Source organism: Acomys minous (genome assembly GCF_964271855.1).
Source record: "Acomys minous genome assembly, chromosome: 14".
Taxonomy (NCBI): domain Eukaryota; kingdom Metazoa; phylum Chordata; class Mammalia; order Rodentia; family Muridae; genus Acomys; species Acomys minous.
This window is the reverse complement of record NC_140496.1, coordinates 99,118,023-99,138,647: the sequence shown is the minus strand read 5'-3', so window position 1 is coordinate 99,138,647 and position 20,625 is coordinate 99,118,023. Positions and strand designations below refer to the sequence as shown.

The following is a 20,625-nucleotide window of genomic DNA, read 5'->3' as shown; positions in this document are numbered from 1 at the left end:
ATTCTGTAGAACTCAGTAGAGTCTCGGGCTATGCTTTTTTAACAAGCTTCCAGTTTCTGTGGCCCTGTGTGTCACTCCTTGACTAGCAGACAGGATCATCTTTCTGTCATCCTCTCATCTCCCAAAAGCCAGTAACTGCCCTCTGGAGGATCCTGAGTATGAGATCAGCCTGGACTACACACTGAGACCCTTAAGAAGTTCAATTCTTACAAAAGTAAACTCTGTCATGTCCATATGAGCTATATAGAGCAATCTTTAAAGGAAATATTCAAAGAATATGTAGAGCTTTATACATATACAGAAATGTAATTAGTTATTGAATAACTATTGTTCTTGACTAACTAGTGTTGAAAATTAATATCTAAAAAAGAGTAATATCCTCCAGAATTAGCTTGGCTTTCTTAACTTAGGCTATGAAGAAGACAAAGGCAAGCCCTGGTGCTATACGCCCTACCCCCAACATATTACTCACTGTTTAGAAAGGTCTGAACATTGTCCCTGAGTTCTACACTATTCTAAATCACTTCCATAACCAGAACAGAAGATTGCTGACCCATCACTCAACATATGTGTGTTGAATTAACTGATCCAGCTGCTCTATTCCAGTCCTGAGCTTACTCTGGCCACCACAGCTGGGTATCACACCATTCCCTTCAATGATTGCTTTATAACCATGGCCCGAGTTCTTTGCCCTCAAAGTCCTCTGTTACTTTTAACAAACAGTCATAGCCTTTCCAGAACTTGAAAAAAATTCAGTGCAAACCCTCAGAGCAGATTAGGAGGTTTGAGTTCCTCTGTATGCCTTCTCACCTAGCTCTCCAAATATAGCCCACCTTGAATTGTAATTCAGAAACACTAAGATGCACATAAGTCATTATGAGTGACCCAAATATAACACTTACTTAATGGATGCCTAGTAATCTCTACATGTGATGTGTCCAGATACAACAGGAGAGAAAACATATTGCCTGTCTTCATAGAGACAAGTACAATGACGGTGTAAGACACAAAGTGCAAGTAACAGGACATAATGAAACTGCAAGGGGAATGTCTAGTCTGGTCTGAGCATGTTAGGATGTTAGTTGGGTGGATCAAGGCTTGATTTTTTTCCCTATTGCTTTGGAGACAGGATCTTAAAAAACATTGCTAAGGCTGGCCTTGAACTAATAATCCTTCTGCTTCAGCCTCTTGAATAGCTGGGATTGCAGGCTCTTACCGTGAGCCTTAGATGTAACCCTACTTTAAAAGAAGAGCATTAATTTCACTGCAGACAGTGAGAGATGTCAACAAGAGAAAACATGTGAAAAAAAGAACCAGAGGTGAAAAGGAGTGTGATGTGACCTAGAGCAAAACACTCAGAAATGTATTGTGATTACAGAGCCAGGAAGGTGAAGAGCAGGCAAAGGCTGGAGTTGTCAGGGTCTCCCACACTGTGCTCAGGAGTCAGACTTAACCCCTACATTTTCTCTCTCTGACCTTGCATGTCCTTCACAAGACCAAGCAGTGTACGGTGGGGCCGCTGCCTGACCAGTGTGCGCACAACCTCCTGGCTCTCACTCATATGTCACCCATGAGCACACATAAGCCAAAGTAAACATGTGTATTCTACAGAACTGTATACTTGTTATGTTAGGTCATGCTTGGGAAATCAAGCTTCTAATTTTGTTATTTAGAAATCTATGATGCAGCAAAGTAAAATAGGCGTTTAGAAGAGGTCATTTCACATTTGTTATCTACTTAACTTCTCTCTCACAGAGAGGGCGTTCATCCACGAGTGGGCGCACTTCCGATGGGGAGTATTTGATGAGTACAACAATGATGAGAAGTTCTACTCATCCAAAGGGAAGACCGAAGCAGTGAGGTATGTATATTTTGACTTGGCTTCACCAAAACAATTTGAAAATGTAACCAAGCTTCCCTTGAATTACCTCTAAAACTCCAGTCTTCTGTCTTATTTTCTCTAAGACATTCTTTCTCACATTTCTGTACAACGGCCACTTTTCCTTGCAAGCGGTTCTGTTAGCTGAGTTCTGTACTTTGTGAATCACTGCTGCACACCGCCTGCCAGCTGCCTCGGCTTGTGGTTTCTGAGTCACACAGGCCACATCCAAGAGTCACGTTGCTGACGTGACCGAGTATTGGCTTGGCTTTTCAAATCTCAGCCAATGGGTACCATTCCGCCTTGTAGTAGGTCTTCCCATGCCTCTTTTCTGAGCTTCCCCCCACCCATTAAGAGCAAAGCTGTCTTGTACTCGCTGCTTTCTGGGATTTAAAAACATCCATCAGCTTATTCTCCCTTCGACAGCTGTGGTGCACATTAGACCACATGACCACCATGGCCTCTAGAGAGAAACTTGATCAAAACATATTAAGGATACTCATTATCCTTTGCCTTTCAAATAAACCATTAAAGTATTTGTAGGCCCAGAAGTAATTTTTTTTAAAAAAGCTGTCCAGAAGTTACCTCATATATTACAAGTATCTATGCAATCCAACAGTCCATGCCATATTTAACAGAGACATCCTATGGACAGTTCAGTCTCAGCGAGAAGACAAGGGTGGCTGCCATGATCACGATCACGGGTGTCGCAGTTTATTCAGGAAGTTGTATCCAATTCAGTAATGCAAAACTGAGGTAGTACTAAACAAGGCTACCAGAGGGGAGGGAAGGAAATGGCGCTTACATGGGTGAATGTTCTGCCTAGAAAACCCAAAATAATAGAGCGAGCCTCAGATTGTCAAGGGAAGTCAACAAAGGGACATAATACAAAGGGAATAAATTAGCATCTCCATATATTAGCAAGAACTCATTAAAAAGTATAGTGGAAAAAATTCTTCACTCAAGATAAGAATTCAATGGAAAGCACAGTAAGAAATGTAAAAGATAAATTTGAAGAAAACTACAAAATAATTCTAAAAAGTTTCAAAGAAAACCAAGGCAGAGAGGATTTCAATTCATGAAATGTATAAATTCAACAAAACTTTACTCATGAATTTTATGAAATTCTAGTAAAAATATATTTGTCTCTCAAAGATCATAGTATTCATTAAGTGAGATTATTTTTGAAAAGGGGTCATAATAAAAGGCACTTTTACTTGTCAGTTTTTATTGACAGTAATTTACGTACATAATAATTTAGCACAACGAATAATAAATCTATGAGGAAAGATAAGATTTTTTAAGATATTAGGAAAAATTTTAGCTATGGGAAGTATTAACAGAATCTCTTCCAATTGGATAAACTTGTCAAATTTTAACACACACACACACACTGCAAATTATATATGTGCTAAAGTCTATCCATTTAAATTATTAAGATTAATACATATCAAGTCAAAAATTAGTGAGATCAAATCTACATGTAATGAAAATCTGTCTATGTGTTCATATCTCTACGTAGTAAAAGCTTTTCTGTGTATTTAAGAATTAGAATCAGAGAGCATTACAGTGACACATAACTGTAATTTCAGCATTCACGAGCCTGAGGCAGAGGGATGTGAACTCAAGTCTATCCTGGACTACATAGGAAGGGCCTGTCTCAAACAAACAAAACAGAGAAAAGCGTAACTAAGAGAAAAAGAGAAAAGATGTGACTGCCCATAAATTAAGTTTTTGTCTTACATGAACTAAATAGGGTAAAGGAGGGAGACAGAAAAGAAAATATATGCTGCCCAAACCATTCAAACTTTTAGAATGGTAGTACTCACTGTAGCACCTGGAAAACATGTGAAGTCAATTGTAATGACAGACACCTGTACACATAGGATGCTAGAGGTGGAAGGGGCAGGGGTGTGGGTTCGAAGCCACTGTCAGCTACGAAGCAAGTGTGACGCAAGCCTAGCATACAAAAGGAAGGTTCAAAAAAACAAAAAGCTAAGACAAAAAAAAAGTGAAATACTAATAGAAAAATGTCATCAAGAAGAATATATAATTCACAAAAGAATAAATCAAAATAACTAATAAACATATGAAATGATCATACTCAGTAGAAATTTAGAGATTCAAATTACACAAAGATGAGGTCAGCCCTTTCACAGGTTACTTCATGCCCTTGACAGTGAAGTTTACAGTCATCAAGCAGAGCGACTTCTGTAGAAGATGGCAGATAGCAGATCTTTTTTTCCCCTGTTTCTTAAGCAATTAACTTCATGTTTAAAATTCCATTTTAACTAAATGATAGACAAGCTATATCAATGGATTTTTTAAAAAATGGTCGAGTTTTCATGTGGAATTTTGTGTGTTTAGCACATTTCATTTTAGGCATTGAAAAATTAACAGAAAAAGTAAATTTACTAAGTGAGGATGGATTTATATAATGTCAAAAGATAAAAACCATTAAAACCACAATGTGCACGAATATGCTGCATATCTATATATTAAGATTTTTAAGTATCCTACTGTTGCATTTAATCTACCAGTATGACCTAATAATGTTTATTATCAGCCCTATAATTATTATTACAGCGGTATTTTCTAACCCGCTAGCAATCAATCAAGGCAGACATCTGTTATATTTTAAAATAGTCTCAGTAAACCTGGGGCAGGACAGACATTAATCCCCTAAACTACTTCCCATAGTGGAACAGGTATGGAATACCTGCCCCAATCCCATGCCGTCTGCTTCTAATAATTTCTATCAAGCTACCTCCCATCCATAATCCCATATACTTGATAATAATTATCATTATCTGGGCCAAATCTCCATCCTTGCCAGCCATGTGCTTCTCCACCTAACCCATGATGGCGCAACCTCCTTCTCCACTCTTCTTTGGTCTCTCTTCCTCCCAAGAGTCTCCCTGTCTCCCAAGCCCTGGAGCCTTAGCCATTTGCCCTGCCCAGGTATGATGGCCTATTATTGGTCAATAGATTAAGCTCTTAGGCAAGGTACAGGTGGGGCTCAGAGATAGTAAGCAGTAATTAACATCAAAATACATCAGACCAACCTCCAACATCTTACTTCCATAAGTTTTTTTTTTCCTCAGAAAACAAAGCACTCTGTAGCTGACACACAGAAAATCTTTAAACAAGTCGGGGGTTATTTATTTCTGGTGGTGGAACATGGTTTTTGTTTTTGTTTGTTTATTTGTTTTTTGTTTTTTCTTCTTCTTCTCTTTACAGTTTTTATGAGTTTTCAAATACTTTTTATACTTTTATTATTTATATACTTTAGTTTATAAATTAAAAGGGAAAAGGGGTAAAAACGTCCATCCCACTTATAATAAAACCATAAGCATATAATATAAAAAATTAAATGTCCATGAGCATACAGTCACCGTTTAAAAACTTTTTGGAATAAAACAACTAGGACAGACAGAAATTCCAGCAAGTCCTGTGATGGGCTAAGAGGACCTCTGATTTGCTAGAATGCGGCGGCTGATTGGAGCAGTTGATGGTCTTTGATCCTTACTCACGCTGTTCTGGCACTATTTTTCATGTACTTTCTGACAACAGAAATGACTTGATATAAACTTAGTGCTTCTGTTACATGAGGATATGTATTTTCTTCTTGTTTAATGAAAAAAAATCATACGAGGCCAACGGTCTGAAGTGCGTGACAGCCTCTTTGAGATGATCGCATCGCCTAAGCATTTAAAACCTTAATGTCTTTTCAGATGTTCAGTGGATATTACCGGCGAAAATCTAGTTCGTCGGTGCCAAGGAGGCAGCTGTATCGAACGTGGAAAGTGCCAAATTGACAAATTAACAGGACTCTATAAAAGCAATTGTGTATTCATACCACATAAGCAACAGACTGCGAAGGCGTCCATAATGTTCAGTCAAAGTATGAATTCTGTAAGTGCCTTGTTTTTCCCCCCCATCCACCCACTCCCACCCCACCCCACCCCTCCCCCGTGGCACAGATACATTTGGTGGGGTCAGTTTGGTTTTGGTTTTGCACAGGCGCTCAGAGGGAAGATCAGTTTTCAGAGATACTACCAGATAAGCTAGGTCCCAGAAAACAAACACACGGAACTCCTGCTGTGTGTCACACCGGGCCAAATCTTGAGGAAGCAAACTTTACTGTGACGTTGTCTCTCAGGTACATTGTCCAAATGTACAGTGGCAAAGCAGTCGGCTGACGTTTGTGCGTTGCACTCTGAGGTCACAGGGGACTGAGTGGGCATTTTCTAGAAGAATCGAAAATGAGGGAAACACCTGGGAAGTGAATGAAGGCAGGTTTACAAAGCAGGCAGCAGAGGATGAGCTCCCTGGTGAGCAAAAGGGGAGCGGTGGAGAAGCCTGGCAAGCCTGAGAACCAATAGGATAAGAGCAGAAGAAATTAAAGACTTGGACCCCCACAGCCAAGAGGAAGGTGTGGATTGGCAGAAAATCTCCAGTTTGCGACTACTGTTTGCTATGAGAAACTGCAGGACTTGTCGGGTGTGGGTACTCACAAGCCACACACAGGGCCTTATAGGGCTAAGGGGACATGGCTCACATAGTAGGATGCCTGCTGACGGAGCACAGAGGGCCTGAGGGTGTCAGCACCGAGCGATGGGGAGAGATAGACCTTGAGGTCAGCGGCAGCCAGTTTCATCAAATAGATGGATTTCCGGTTCACTGGGAAATCTTGCTTCAAAAAAAGCTGAAGGTGGAGAGTGACAGAAGAAAGACACCTAGCACTGGCCTCAGGCCTCCACATGAACACACTTGCATGAGCACCGGCACACATATCTGAGCACGCACACACACACACATAGTAGAACACACATACAATATAGATATTAAAAGTCTTCTATATTGAAGTAAAAGGGGAGAGTTCTCAAACAGCTGTGGGGTGAGCAAGCTGGAGAGACAGCAAGGTGGAAAGCCAGGTGTCATGACAACAGTGGGAAGGAAGAAGCAGGAGGACTCAGATGATGGCGAGTTCTCTGAAACAGGGGAAAGGGGTGTGGCCTGTAAGCAGGAAGAAATAATGTCCAGGTCTTGGCTGTTTTGTAGAGGGAGGAGAACAGCAACTTCCTGATATCTTGAGCTGGGTGACTTGGGGGCATAGTGCTGACCTCAACCCGGAAATGTGCACGGAGGCTAGAGTTGCACCCCAGGAAAGTGATGCACTCACTATGAAGATGTGGGGTTGGAGAGAGCGGATTTCCCAGATGGGTTTTAGAGAGACCTGGAAGGATGCGTGGTCAAGGTTGAACGCAGCATGTTGCTTAGTGGGGCTCGGGGAGTAAAGAAGTGGGGTTTGGTGGTGAGGATGGAGAGGCGGGACGATACAGTGAGAGGAATATTGGAGGGTGGCATGAAGGGTGACATCTTGGGTAGAAACTCTGAAGAGTGAAGGAAGCCACCTTAGAGCAGGCAAGTGGTTCACTACAGAACAACACTAGATGTGCAATAAGGCTGCAGACAAGGAGTGAGACAGCACCGCCGACTATGATCCCCGCCCCGCCCCACCCCGCCCCGCCCCGCCCCACCCCGCCCCGCCCCGCCCCACCCCGCAGTGCTGTGCACCACTGTGAGGCTGAGCCACGGTTATAAGCAAGCAGAGAAGCCTGGAAATGGGGAGACAGGGAGTTGTTTTTTCTAGAAAGCTTTACAAATATATGACTTTTGTATGTATTGTTATATTGGCAATTTCAGGTAGTTGAATTCTGTACAGAAAAAAATCACAACAAAGAAGCCCCAAATGCCCAAAACCAACGATGCAATCTCCGAAGCACGTGGGAAGTCATCCAAGAATCTGAGGACTTTAAGCAAACCACTCCCATGACAACCCAGCCACCCACACCCACCTTCTCACTGCTGCAAACTGCACAAAGAGTTGTGTGTTTAGTTCTTGATAAGTCCGGGAGCATGACGGTATGTTCACTGAGCCTCAATCTTTGGCGCGGGAATCAGAGATGTGTGTGTGTGTGTGTGTGTGTGTGTGTGTGTGTGTGTGTGTGTGTGTGTGTGTGTGTGTGTGTAACACAAACAATTAGGACTTGGTAGAGAATAACCACAGGAGGAGGACGAAAACACAGCAATAGCTTTGTCATCAGAAATGCTCATCTTGGGCAGGAGAAAGAGCTCAGATGATAAAGTGCTTGCCTTGCAAGCATAAAGACATAAGTTCAAGGCCCCAAACTAAGCTGTGATTCCAGCACTGGGTAGGTAGAGGCAGGCAAATCCCTATGGCTCTTAGACCACTGAGCTCCAGGAGATAAGAAACACACACACACACACACACACACACACACACACACACACACACACACACTTTACATTGTCTCATTCCACAGACTCGATATCAACTGTCCCCTCTGTCATATTAAACTAATGTCAACTTATGAGCAAAGATCTGATTAATTACATAAATCTAATATGGTTCATGTTTTACTAACATAACTAGACCTAGAGTTCCATATAAGCCTTTTTAGACCTATTACTAATGCATTGCATTCCAGTGATTGCATAATACAGTGTTTTGCTTTTTTTGTCATTTATGCAAAACCTCTAAAATATTACCCAAAATAGACACCATGTACAAATGGAAAATATCCCCCCCCCAAAAAACTTAGAGGCAGCCCCTTGCAAATATCCTTTAACCTGCTCTGTTGTTAGTCTGTTCATTTAGTCTGTTTGCAGTTCACTTGACTGCTTCTATTTGTGTGCCCTTTCAGAATGGTGACCGTCTTAACCGAATGAATCAGGCAAGCAAGCTATTCCTGCTGCAGACCGTGGAGCTGGGATCCTGGGTTGGCATGGTGACGTTTGACAGCGCTGCCTATGTACAAAGCGAACTCATACAGATAAACAGCGGTGCTGACAGAGATCTGCTGACCAATCGCTTACCCACAGCATCTTCAGGAGGGACATCTATATGCTCTGGGCTTCAGGCAGCATTTACAGTAAGGCGTGTTCTACGGTTGTAGTTTGCAGGTGTTTGTGATTTTGGCTCCTATGAAAATGTCATTTCTAGGGTTTCCATACATGGCTGGTGTCAATCAAATTATATGACCAAAGACAAAGTCATGGTCAAAGGGTGCAAAGACACAGGCCCCCAGAGCTATTGCTAATTTGCTCCGTTTGTGCACGTAGGCACTCAGGCTTTTCTGCGTGCATGTCTGCACTCAAAACATGTCTCCTGTGGCTCCTGCCACCAGCAATTCTGGCTTCCACATTCTCAGACTCTATGGGAGGATCACCTGGTCTCACCTGATAACACAACTCTATTACCCTTTGTCTCCCTGAGGGAAACATGGAAACTCCATGACACACAGCAATTATTAGAAATTTGACAAAGGGACCCAAACTGGGCCATAGTTCTTACTTATGAGTCCCAGAAGCACTTTGGCCAGACCAAGGCTGTGGCCACAGCTCTCAGGCACCTAGGCACTGGCTCTTTCCCATTTTCATAGTCTTAGTCCACTGCCTTCTAATAGCTCCCAAGGTCGCCTTGTGTTGGGATCGCCTGCCAGCACTCAAATAGAGGAGAAGTGTCCTGTGCCTCCATCTTCCCCTCCAGCCTTCTGGCCAGAAGATCTGGTTCTGAGTTCTTTACCCGAAAGTGGGAGCTGCAGGACTTACTCTGACCTGTCTGCCACGCATGTTGGTCTCTTTCCATTACTTCAGTGATGTGTAGAGTCTGGTTTCCTTCAATGGACCACATATGCCTTTATTTGACTTTCTTTCCATCATAATCTTATTGCACATTGGCAGTTGGGCTGTCCACTATGCTCTACTAGCTACTACAAGGTGTAGCTAGATACAAACTATGAAAAGCACTTTGGAGATAACAGTGGGAGAATCAGAAGATGCAGATCCTCCTTATCAACACAGGCTACATGAGCCTGTGTAGTCTGTATGAGACCCTGTTTCAAAAAACAAACACCAAATGTGTGTGTGTGCGTGCGTGTGTGTGTGTGTGTGTGTGTGTGTGTGTGTGTGTGTAGTGAAGGAGGACTAGGCACGTGAGTGAGTGCACATATGCGTGTGTGCGCGCGTGTGCATGTATGTATGTACATGCATGTGTAAAGGAACAAAGTGTTTGCTTTAATCAGAAGGGGTAACATTGTCCAGACAGAATTTGTGACACCAGCATAAAGCTAATAGCGTCAGATAGTAAAAGGCTAAAGCTAAAATCTCCCGTGGGTCCACTATCCCTCAGCTGGTTCCTGATGTTTTCTGAAGGCATCTTGAAACTTCTCAAGGCTTCTCAGGGAGGGACCAAATGGAGAAAACTCAACCCCCCCACCACCACCCCCGTGTCCTCTCCCAGAACTGCATGTCTCTAGGGCCACCCTGCATGGCACAGCATCCCTTCAGCGGCAGGCTAACAATAGGAAGAGCTCACTGTTAAGGTCGACGCTGTGGAAGTGCCACAGAGGAGCCAGGTGCTCCTCCAACATTCCCAGACTCATGCTTGGTCCCTCAAAGGTGCTTCTTGTCCCGCATAAATTCTGTTTCCACAAACACCCCGCCCACCTCAAGCCAGTTCATTCCTGCTCTCCATGGTGCCCTTAGGTGATAAAGAAGAAGTACCCAACCGACGGGTCTGAAGTTGTGCTGCTGACTGACGGGGAAGACAACACCATCAGCAACTGCTTTGACATGGTGAGGAAGAGCGGGGCAATCATCCACACAGTGGCCTTGGGACCAGCCGCCGCTGCAGAGCTGGAGCAGCTGTCCAAAATGACAGGTGAGGGAGGATACGCAGCAATATGCCACTGCTTCTGGTCTCTTTAAGCCTCGGTTCAAGGACTAGGCCAGATTACAGAAAGCGTAACTGAGCTAGTGTCACCCCCTAGTGACAACTCAGGGAGCCCCTCCCAGATACCTGATGAGTATTTGACTTTACCCCAAAAGACAGGAAGCGGAAGTAAGGAGGAGGGGAAGAGCCTGGTGAACAATGCAGAGGCTACTTCAGTCAAGCAGTACACAGGCAGTTTCTCCGCAGAAGGCCAGTGTGCTGTGTAGCTCAGTCTCACACACAAACAGGGTTCAGACAGGTCTCATCCGACGCCAGTTTCTTTAGCAGAATAGGTGAACATTTTCTTTTACTTAGGGATAGTATTAGAAATATAAAGTATTGCTATGGGAGCTTAATATATCTGCCCATGGATAGTACACGTGACTACAGAAGGAGCGCTCTCGAAAGAAAAGAAACGGAGGACAGACAGAGCAGGCAACAGAGAGAAAGGATGGAGGTAAATGTACAGTCTAGACTCACTCTAGTCAAGGGGCCTCTAGACTGGAAACACAGTACAAACCTGGGTCCTCCCTTGAGACAGGAGGAACCCCTTGTGTATTGCTGCATCCATTCGTCAAAGGGCGTTTCTTGCTGGAGCAGAGCGGAAGCTAAGAGTCATCTTTCTGTGAAGGGTGGCTCTCTGGGGTAAGGCAGTCCTCTGCAGAACGAGGCAGCCATTAGTCACTGGTAGCCAAGACTTAGAGCAAGGCCGACTGTCACTCCCCTGGAAGAGGACATCTTCAAACAAGTGGGACAACAGCACCATTGCAGGGACACTGCCCCTGACTTTGGGTGCTTTTTAATGGTTTATATGTGACTACCCAAGATGATGCAAAGGTGCCTGCTGCCGAGCTCACCACCTGAGTTCTGTCTGTGGAATCCTGGGCTGTGTAAAGAGAGGGCCAACTGCCACATGCCACCCTTCACCCTTCATACACACACACTTGTGACACGTGCACACACAAAGACATGAATATAAAAAAAATAGTTAGGAGTGACTCCCCCTCTTTAGTTACACTTACTCTCAATATCCACGTCTCCAGGCCTGGTATATTGATCTTTGTTTTACACCACCCCTTAGTTTTCTGTACCAGTCCCTTTGCCCACTGTTACTTCTCGATATTGCCACACATGTGTCTTTCTTGATTTGAGGTGCAACTTTAAAACCCAGCTTGCTAGAATTGCATTTAAATAAGAGTGAACATAGTGAACTGTGCTTAAGCAGACTCTCTCAGACGGAAGCACGTGACCTTTAAAATATAGACCCTCTTGGGGGTTGTGCAGATACCTTAGCTAACTTCATGATGGCTGTTTCTGAAGCTATTCATTAGGAGAATTGAAAAGTCAGTATCAGTGGGGCATGGTGGTGTAAGCCTGTAGCCACAGTAGTTGAGAGGTAGAGGAAGGAGGGTCTGGAATTACATCATCCTTGGATAAATAGTGATCTTGAAGCTGGACTGAGCTATAGGAGACTATGTCACAAATACATGAAAATATATATGTATATGTATATATATATGTATATGTATATGTAAGTATATCTCTGTGTGTGTGTATATATATATATATATCAGTATCAACTTGTGAGCTAATATGCACATGCATTTGTTATTGATCTTTATTGTGTATCCTGCCATCTTAGCTATAGCTAAAATGTTGCAAATACTTCCTTCCTGGAAAATAACTTCTGATAATGAACTTGCGTTTTAGGCGGTTTGCAGACATATGCTTCTGATCAGGCTCAGAACAATGGTCTCGTCGATGCTTTCGCGGCCCTTTCGTCAGGAAATGGAGCTGCCTCTCAGAATTCCATTCAGGTCGGAGGCTCTTACTGTTTGGTTTCTCAAAGCTACTTACAATCACAGTCTAGACTGCCGGGTGCTTTCAGTTCTACATTTCTTTGTGTATTATTTAAAATTCAGATTCTTCAGCTTGACCTTAAACATTATTCTCCAAATGCAATCTTCCTTATTGAAATGAGGCAGTTGGCATTTATGAGATGACCTATAGGGACCAGCAACATAAAATATAATATATGTGTGATAATTCCTTGTAAGCATTTGCTAGCAAGCACTCATTGTAACATGCTTGGCTTGTGCTGTCTTCAGGAAAGATCATCCATACATTTTCTATTACAAGCGTCCACACATGATTTGTGCTATTTTCTCATTGCCTTGAGTCCCTGAGGTTTGCCATGGTTTTCCTATAGCAGAGAGACAGCACTTTGCCCTGATGAAATCCCATTTCAGACTCCTAAATCTTCATCCTGAGTCTGCCATTAAGTAACATTGGGCGAAGGCTCTTACCTCTCTGAGTGTGGAGAGAAAGCTTCTGCAGGCTTGTTTGGTTCTAAAATGCCAAGAAGCTCAAATTATCTTTCAAATATGCTAGGACTATTTTGCGGAAGAACAAACAGATTTCAAAGTGCTCTATCAGAGCAATTGCAGAAACCGCATGTGGATTTTTCTCTTTTATTCTCTTTTTAAAAATATGTATGTATGTATGTATGTATGTATGTATGTATGTATGTATGTATGTATTTATACAATGTTCTGCCTGCATTTGTGCTTGCCCACCAGAAGAGGGCACCAGATCTCACTAGAGATGGTTATGAGCCACCACGTGGTTTCTGGGACTTGAACTCAGGACCTCTGGAAGTGCTGTTAACTTCTGAGCCATCTCTCCAGGCCCTATTCTTTCATGTATAAGATCCCAACCCAGTTTCTCCTCCCTCCCCTCTCCCAGGCTCCCTCCCCCACCTCCCCTCTCCCCCAGATCCTCCCTCCCTGCCTTTCCTTAGAAAAGAGCAGGCCTCCCAAGGACATCAACCGAACGTGGCATAACAAGCTACAGTAAGACTTGGCACCTACAGTCACATCAAGGCTGGACAAGGCAGCCCAGTAGGAGGAGAGAATAAGCAGCTAGAAAGTTTGGTGCGAATGCCAAACTTTCACAATCAAAGTCTGAGTAAACGTGGAGGAGTAGTGGCACATCAAAGCCTGGATGACAAATTTCAAAACAGTAGGATTTGGGGCCGGCTGAGGTACTATATTTCCAGTCTAGGGAGACAGCAATGGCATCCGCATTGGTTGTCCTTCAGGAAATTTAAAAATAAACTCAAGAACCTTGTTTTTCAAAGAAAGGAATGCATCCCAGAAAAGCAACTCAATGTGTTTTTAGATAGATAGATAGATAGATAGATAGATAGATAGATAGATAGATAGACAGATTTAAGAAAACTAACAGTGAGGGAAGTGGAAAGATGAGCAGGACCCTTATGTAACCTCCATGAGAACGAGAGTCCTTTACACCCAGACTCATTCATTATCAGCAGTGGGAGCAGAAAGCCTGGCGCCATGGCCATGACCTCTTCTAACAGGAATCACCTTAGAGATACTTAGTTACTATGTAAGAGACGATTCTCAGAAGATCTCTTACTTCTTCAGTCCCTGCTCTGCAGCAATCCCTCTGTGTGCCATACAGCTGTCCCTGGCTCGGTGGCATACTTCCTTCACCTTCACGGGGACTGCATGATGCTTACCTCAGGGATTTGTGATAATTAATAATTTATATCATCTATCCACGGGGAAGGAATGCATACAGTCTGCGTACAGTCAGTCCTTCTTGGCAGGTAGTGTGGTTACAGAAACACTAGTAAAGCACAATGTGATGGCCATTAAAGGACAGCCAGGGAGAAAATTCCATCAAAGTGCATAGGAAGGAAGTGATTCGTACATCCTAAGTGACAGACGTCAGTGAAGGATTCGTGAAGAAAGTGACAGGAGAAGCAGCAAGTGTGAGGCTGGTGGTTCACAACTCCTCAGAGGGGAGTGGTCTTTGGGGTGGAGAAAGAAATATTGTGGAAACTTGAAGCTGGAATAGTAACTTAGAACCGAATCCTAAACGAGCCTAAATATAAAATGTAGGTCTCAAGAGTACCCACAGGCAGCACCCAGAGGAAGGATAGCAAGTTACCAAGAAGAGACTCGATACTCTAAGAGCATATATAGGGGGAGGAGGTCTCCCTCAATCACAGACATAGGGGAGGGGAGAAGGGGGAAGCGGGAGGGAGGGAGGAATACGAGGATACAAGGGAAGGGCTAACAACTGAGATGTAATATGAATAAATTAATTTTAAAAATGTTTAAGGAAAAAAAAAGAATACCCACAGGCCTTGTAATTGGAGTCAGGAAGGCGGGGCAGGGTAGTAAAACTGGGAGGTGTGCACTATACTGTCCAGGAAGTAAAGTGTCTGTCTTCTCAACAGCTGGAGAGCAGAGGAACAAATCTCCAGAATGACCAGTGGATGAATGGCTCAGTGATAGTAGACAGCACAGTGGGCAAGGACACCTTGTTTCTTGTCACCTGGACAACGCACCCTCCAAAAATTCTTCTCTGGGATCCCAGCGGGACGAAACAAGATGGTTTTATAGTAGACACGACCACCAAGATGGCCTACCTCCAAATCCCAGGCACTGCCAAGGTATGGCATCAGCTTCCTTGCTCACTATACACACACACACACACACACACACACACAAATTATTTTTCCAAATAATTGTAGATTTTTTTAAAAAAAAGACAGTGAGTATTGACTTCAGGGGAAAGCAATGGAAATTCTTCATTCATTGACGTCAGCCTACCAATTAGGACAAGAGAGAGAGAACAGGTGACTTTATGTTCCCAAATGAAAGGGAAGCAATTGAAGTGCATAGCAGTTGGGGAGACACGTGATCCTTGATGCTTTGCGATGATGAAAACTATTTCCTATCCCTCAAAAGCCCATGCCTTGGAAACTCCAGGTAGAGATCAATGAGGGCTCAGCTTTAGGCCTCATTTTCTCTAGCTAGGTTTGTCTTCACAGTGGGAGCCATATAGCTAGTGTAAGCACACTCAAGGTTGCCTTGACTGGCAGAGTGTCAAGGACACCCGCATCTTCTCGGACATGCTTGCGACACATTTTAGTCACATGGGCATTTGTTGTAAGTGACAGTGAAGTTAGGTCTTCCTCACTCACTGGAAATATCTGCCTCTGTCTTGCTCAGGTTGGCTTTTGGAAATACAGCCTGCAAGCGAGCTCACAAACTCTCACGTTGACTGTCACCTCCCGTGCAGCAAGTGCTACAGTGCCTCCTATTACAGTGACCCCAAAAGTGAACACAGGAAAGTTCCCCAGCCCAGTAACGGTGTACACGGCTATTCGCCAAGGAGCCTCGCCCATTCTCAGGGCTAGTGTCACGGCCTTGATTGAATCTGTGAATGGAAAAACAATAACCCTGGAGTTACTGGATAATGGAGCAGGTACCATCCAAGAAACTAAAAATTAGGACATCTTCTAAGACCCCACCATGGAACGCCTGGCTAGTGGGCATGGTCTGAGGCAGGTGGTTGGCAGCAGGGAACTGGGCACTGGGATGAACGAGCTCTGCTTCCTCACATGTGCTGTATTCCAACATGCTGGGAAACGTGGGGAAGGGTCCAGTCTCAGCCTCTACAAAGCCAGTGGGCATCCGTGGTTTGAATTAGATAGGATTAGAGACCTCACAGAACTGCCTGCCTTCCAAACTAAGGGAAGGAAATAATAGCCCTTTCTGTCAAGTCCACTGCCTCCTCAAAATGTATGCCCCTATAAACATGGAAAGCATCATTTGTATGTTCACCACACACTTTAGGTACTACCATTCCCCATTGCTGGTGAAGAAATATTGTCACGCGTTAAACAACAGAGATGAATTCCAGCACAGTTCTAGATGATTGCTATACTCACGTGGACTTTAGGTTATGCTTGCTCCCCAAGTGAAAAATTCTACCCACTTTTCTTGCATTTAAGAAATCTGTAAGGAAGTGGTACGATTCTGCATTTCTTTTGTAGAAGGTGTCTGTTTACTGTGACAAAAGCATCTTTATTAGAATGAATTTCATAAGTGAATTAAAAGTCTCTTGGGGAGACGTTGTGAATTTTTCTTCCCCAATCATGTATATAGAACAATATGATTTGACTTGATAGATAACGACTGAGTTGATGGCCCATGCTGTCAGTCACCGCAGAGTCATGTGAAATGACCTCTGATTTCAAAAAGGAAAGGGCAGTTCAGGGTGAGAAGACGTACACACATATACATGTGCATATGTGTGCACATACATATACATGTACACATGTGTGCACACACAGTGTGAAGAAGCATCAGGCCTCTTTCTGTACATAATCAAGCCTCATAGTTTTTAGGACTTTCATGAATTCCTTCATCTCCTTGTCAAGGTGCCGACGCTACGAAGAACGACGGTGTCTACTCAAGGTTTTTCACGGCTTTCGATACTAACGGTAGATACAGCATAAAAATATGGGCTCTGGGAGGAGTTACTTCAAACAGACAGAACGTGGCACCCCGGCAGCATGCAGCCATGTACATAGATGGCTGGATCGAAAACGGTAAGTGATCTGGAGAGCTGACTGAAAGACTTGGGTCGAGAAGAACCGTTAAGTCTGTGAGGCAGAATGACACAAGACAGCCCCTGGCTTCTGAGTCTCCCTTCTGCCTGATTGGTGTTTGTGGCTGGGTGACCCTTTGTGCTGAGTGCACTCTTGTGTCTTGTAGGACCCTGCTGTGTCACTGGGACCCATCCACTAGATGCCAGGAGCAGCCCCACCCCTGAGCTGCTGTAAGAGTAGCCCCACCCTCAAGCTGCTGCATCCAAAAAGGTCCCTAGCTATCTGCTGCTGTCCTATAGGAGGGCAAAACACCCCATTTGGAAACCAATTAGGCAGATTATAGCTTTTAGCTACTGCGGCTCCAATCCTGTCTTCTACAAGATAAAAGGCACTGCCGTTATGTGCTTCCCTTGCTCCCACTGCCTTGCAGGCCAGCCTCCTCGCAGCAAGTGAGAGAAACGTGGCTTTAAGTAATAAGACATCCCACCCGACTCTGGCTTTAAAACATTTGCCCGGGATCAGAGTAGGATTGAGAGCAACACAGTCTAAAGGATTCCAGGACTTGCCTTCTAAATTAAAACCAGCGAAAAACTGCTTTAAAGACCTGGAGTTTATGGGAAAGCAAATTCTTAATAATGTCATATCGTGATCAGAATGCCTTTGTTGAAGATGGGTTCTGAGATCTTCCTTAGCAAAGCAAGACACAGTAGGTTTTTGACACACAGATTTAGTTTCATATAAGAGTGTGAAGCAAATTCCGTATTGCTACATGAATAAATTCCCATGTGTTGATTGACAGTTGGACTGCAATCTTAGTACTTCAGAGACAGGCAGCATGAGTTTGAGGCCAACCTGGGCTACATAGTGAGACACTGTCTCAAAACAAAAAGAGAGAGAGAATTGGGATTTTTTTCCAAGAGCATAAAGTTTTGGGACCCTTAACAAAAGCAATTTCAAGTAAGAAAGATAAAACACAAATATGGAAAATATGAAAGTTGCATAAATTAAACAATCAAGGAACTTCTCCAAAGCCAAGGAAACTAAGTACCAAATACATGACAGAAGGTATGGCAGACACAATAGTACCAAAGTGATGCTAGATTTCTTCAGGTGATATCGTGTTTAAGCAGCCATGGTATTTAAACTGACATTGTAGAAGACAGAAAAAGCAAGAAGCCAGTGAGATGGCTCAGCCGGTTAAGGTGCTTGCTGCTTAGTCTAACACCTAGAGTTCCATTTGTGAAATCCACATGGTGGGAGGAGAAAGCCCACTCTTGTAATTTGTCCTCTGACATCTGACCCCTTCTATACAAATAACTAAATAAACACTTTTTAAAAATCAAAGACAAAAATGAGAGAAGAGAAATAATTTCAGAGAAAATGTTAGAAAAATTAATTCTAGGGCCTTCCCTCTCCCCCTCCCCCTCCCCACCACCCCCGACCACCACCCATTACAACGAGGAAGCACCTGTTATGCAAAGAAATGTGGGCCTCCCTTTGTTCATTTTCTTCTTATGCAGACTGATTCAGGGTCTTGTCACCAAACTTTAAAGTGAGTTTTGTTGGTGGAAGGAAAAGAGAAAAGAAGAGTGGGAAGGAAGATCCAGTAAAAATAAATAAATAAAATAATAATAATAATAATAATAATAATAATAATAATACAATAAAATAAAGGGTTTGCCTTTCCGTGGTGTTGTTTTTCTTATTTTGAATACATTTTAACAGGTGAAATAAAAATGAATCCTCCACGTCCTGAACCTAGTAATCTTCAGGAAAAGCAACTGTGCTTCAGCAGGACATCTTCAGGGGGCTCATTTGTGGCCACTGATGTCCCCAAGGCCCCCATCCCTGACCTCTTTCCACCTTGCCAAATCACGGACCTGAAGGCCAGCATCCAAGGACACAAGCTCGTGAACCTGACTTGGACAGCTCCCGGGGACGATTATGACCATGGGAGAGGTAAGGGTGGTGTGGCGCAGACCCTGTAAAGGAGCAACCAACCAGGCAGGTGCACAGGAGGGGTCACAGTTGTGTTGGGAGGAAGAGACAGAAGGCAGGGAGTCTCAGATGGCTCTGAAATTAAAGGTACATAGTTTAAAAGATCCAAGAAGCCGATCCCCTTAAGGAATAAGACACTTTACCTAAGAAAAGAAAACTTTGGGAGTTCGTGTTTTGTTTTGCTTTGTTTCCCTGACAATTTAGGTTTTGTAGTGTTTTTTTTATGGATTGAGGGTAAATATCCTTCAAAGAAATTTCCCATCCTACTAGATTATGGCTCTCAAAGATAAAAAATAAGGTCTCGGGTGGAGCCTAAGGTTCTCTGTTTCTACCACATGTTTATGAAATGAATAGGCAGCAACCTGACCTAACAACTGGACTCTGTGCTCTAAGACTCTCTGAGCATGCTAATGTTCAAGAAACACTAGCACCAAAACCCCCTCCAAATAATGAAATAATGAGCAGTGATACACTTCTTCCTCATCCAAGCTCCCGACTCAGAAAGTCTGACCCAGGCTTTAGGCCGTCACTGAACCAACTTTATACTCATTTGTTAAGGTACTAAGTGTATACAGTAGGTAGCAGCCCTTGTATGCCTAACTGTTTTTATTCAGGCACTTCATGGGATGATGACATTATCCCTAATAAACTTTTTTAAAGCTTAAGACTTGAGGTTTAACAAGCCCTCCCTCCCTTTCTTTTATTTTCTATTTTAGCTTCCACGTACATCATCCGAATAAGTACAAACATTGTTGACCTCAGAGACAAGTTTAATACTTCAGTCCAAGTGAACACTACTGACCTCATCCCCAAAGAGGCCAACTCTGAGGAGAACTTTAAGTTCGAACTGGATAATAACAGCTTTGAAAATGGCACCGATATCTTCATTGCTATCCAGGCTGTGGATAAGTCCAACCTGAAGTCAGAAATCTCCAACATTGCTCGGGTATTTCTGTTTATCCCGACTCCAGAGCCACCCCCACCCGAAGACACAACTCCTCCTTGTCCTGACATTAGCATCAACAGCACCATCCCTGGCCTCCACGTGCTAAAGATAATGTGGAAGTGGATAGGGGAAATGCAGGTGACGCTAGGTTTGCACTGAATTTTCAGGCAATAAATAAATCATTCCTTTCATTGTAGAATTTTCTAAAAATGTAATTTAGATTTCCTGTAGGGGGCGATATAGTGACATGGGAAGCTGAAAACCTGAGGCCCATGTGTATTAAAAAGTATACGTTCAAATCCCAAAAATTTGATTATTGCCCAGTCTTTGAACGGTCGTTTTGAATGCTTGGAAATGCTGCTTGTACCAGTTACTGGGAGTAGATTTTAGCTTGTCCTCAGGAACTTCTCAGCTAAAAATAAGATTCAATCACAGCTAGTTAATCTGCTAATGACTAAACCATTAGACATGCCCAACCAAACTATTTAAATACAAAAGATCCAGCTTCTTATTTAGGGCCTCAGACTAACATCAGCAAGAATGTGTCTCCTGTTCTCAGGATCTGAGTGAGG

The 20,625-nt window shown here is 43.3% G+C and overlaps 1 protein-coding gene across 1 annotated transcript in view; it reads left to right on the top strand.

The window, feature by feature from the left end:
* Positions 1-20,315, top strand: part of LOC311582511 (calcium-activated chloride channel regulator 2-like) — a 60,194-nt gene extending 39,879 nt beyond the window's left edge. Inside the window, exons 18-28 of the mRNA XM_084755651.1 lie at positions 1,756-1,861; positions 5,614-5,794; positions 7,589-7,807; positions 8,611-8,838; positions 10,454-10,628; positions 12,390-12,496; positions 14,947-15,162; positions 15,725-15,980; positions 16,939-17,109; positions 18,835-19,068; positions 19,824-20,315. Coding sequence (XP_084611777.1) covers positions 1,756-1,861; positions 5,614-5,794; positions 7,589-7,807; positions 8,611-8,838; positions 10,454-10,628; positions 12,390-12,496; positions 14,947-15,162; positions 15,725-15,980; positions 16,939-17,109; positions 18,835-19,068; positions 19,824-20,212 — 2,282 coding nt within the window. The 3' untranslated portion in view covers positions 20,213-20,315. The remainder of the gene's footprint in view (positions 1-1,755; positions 1,862-5,613; positions 5,795-7,588; positions 7,808-8,610; positions 8,839-10,453; positions 10,629-12,389; positions 12,497-14,946; positions 15,163-15,724; positions 15,981-16,938; positions 17,110-18,834; positions 19,069-19,823) is intronic.
* The last annotated feature ends 310 nt before the right edge of the window (positions 20,316-20,625 follow it).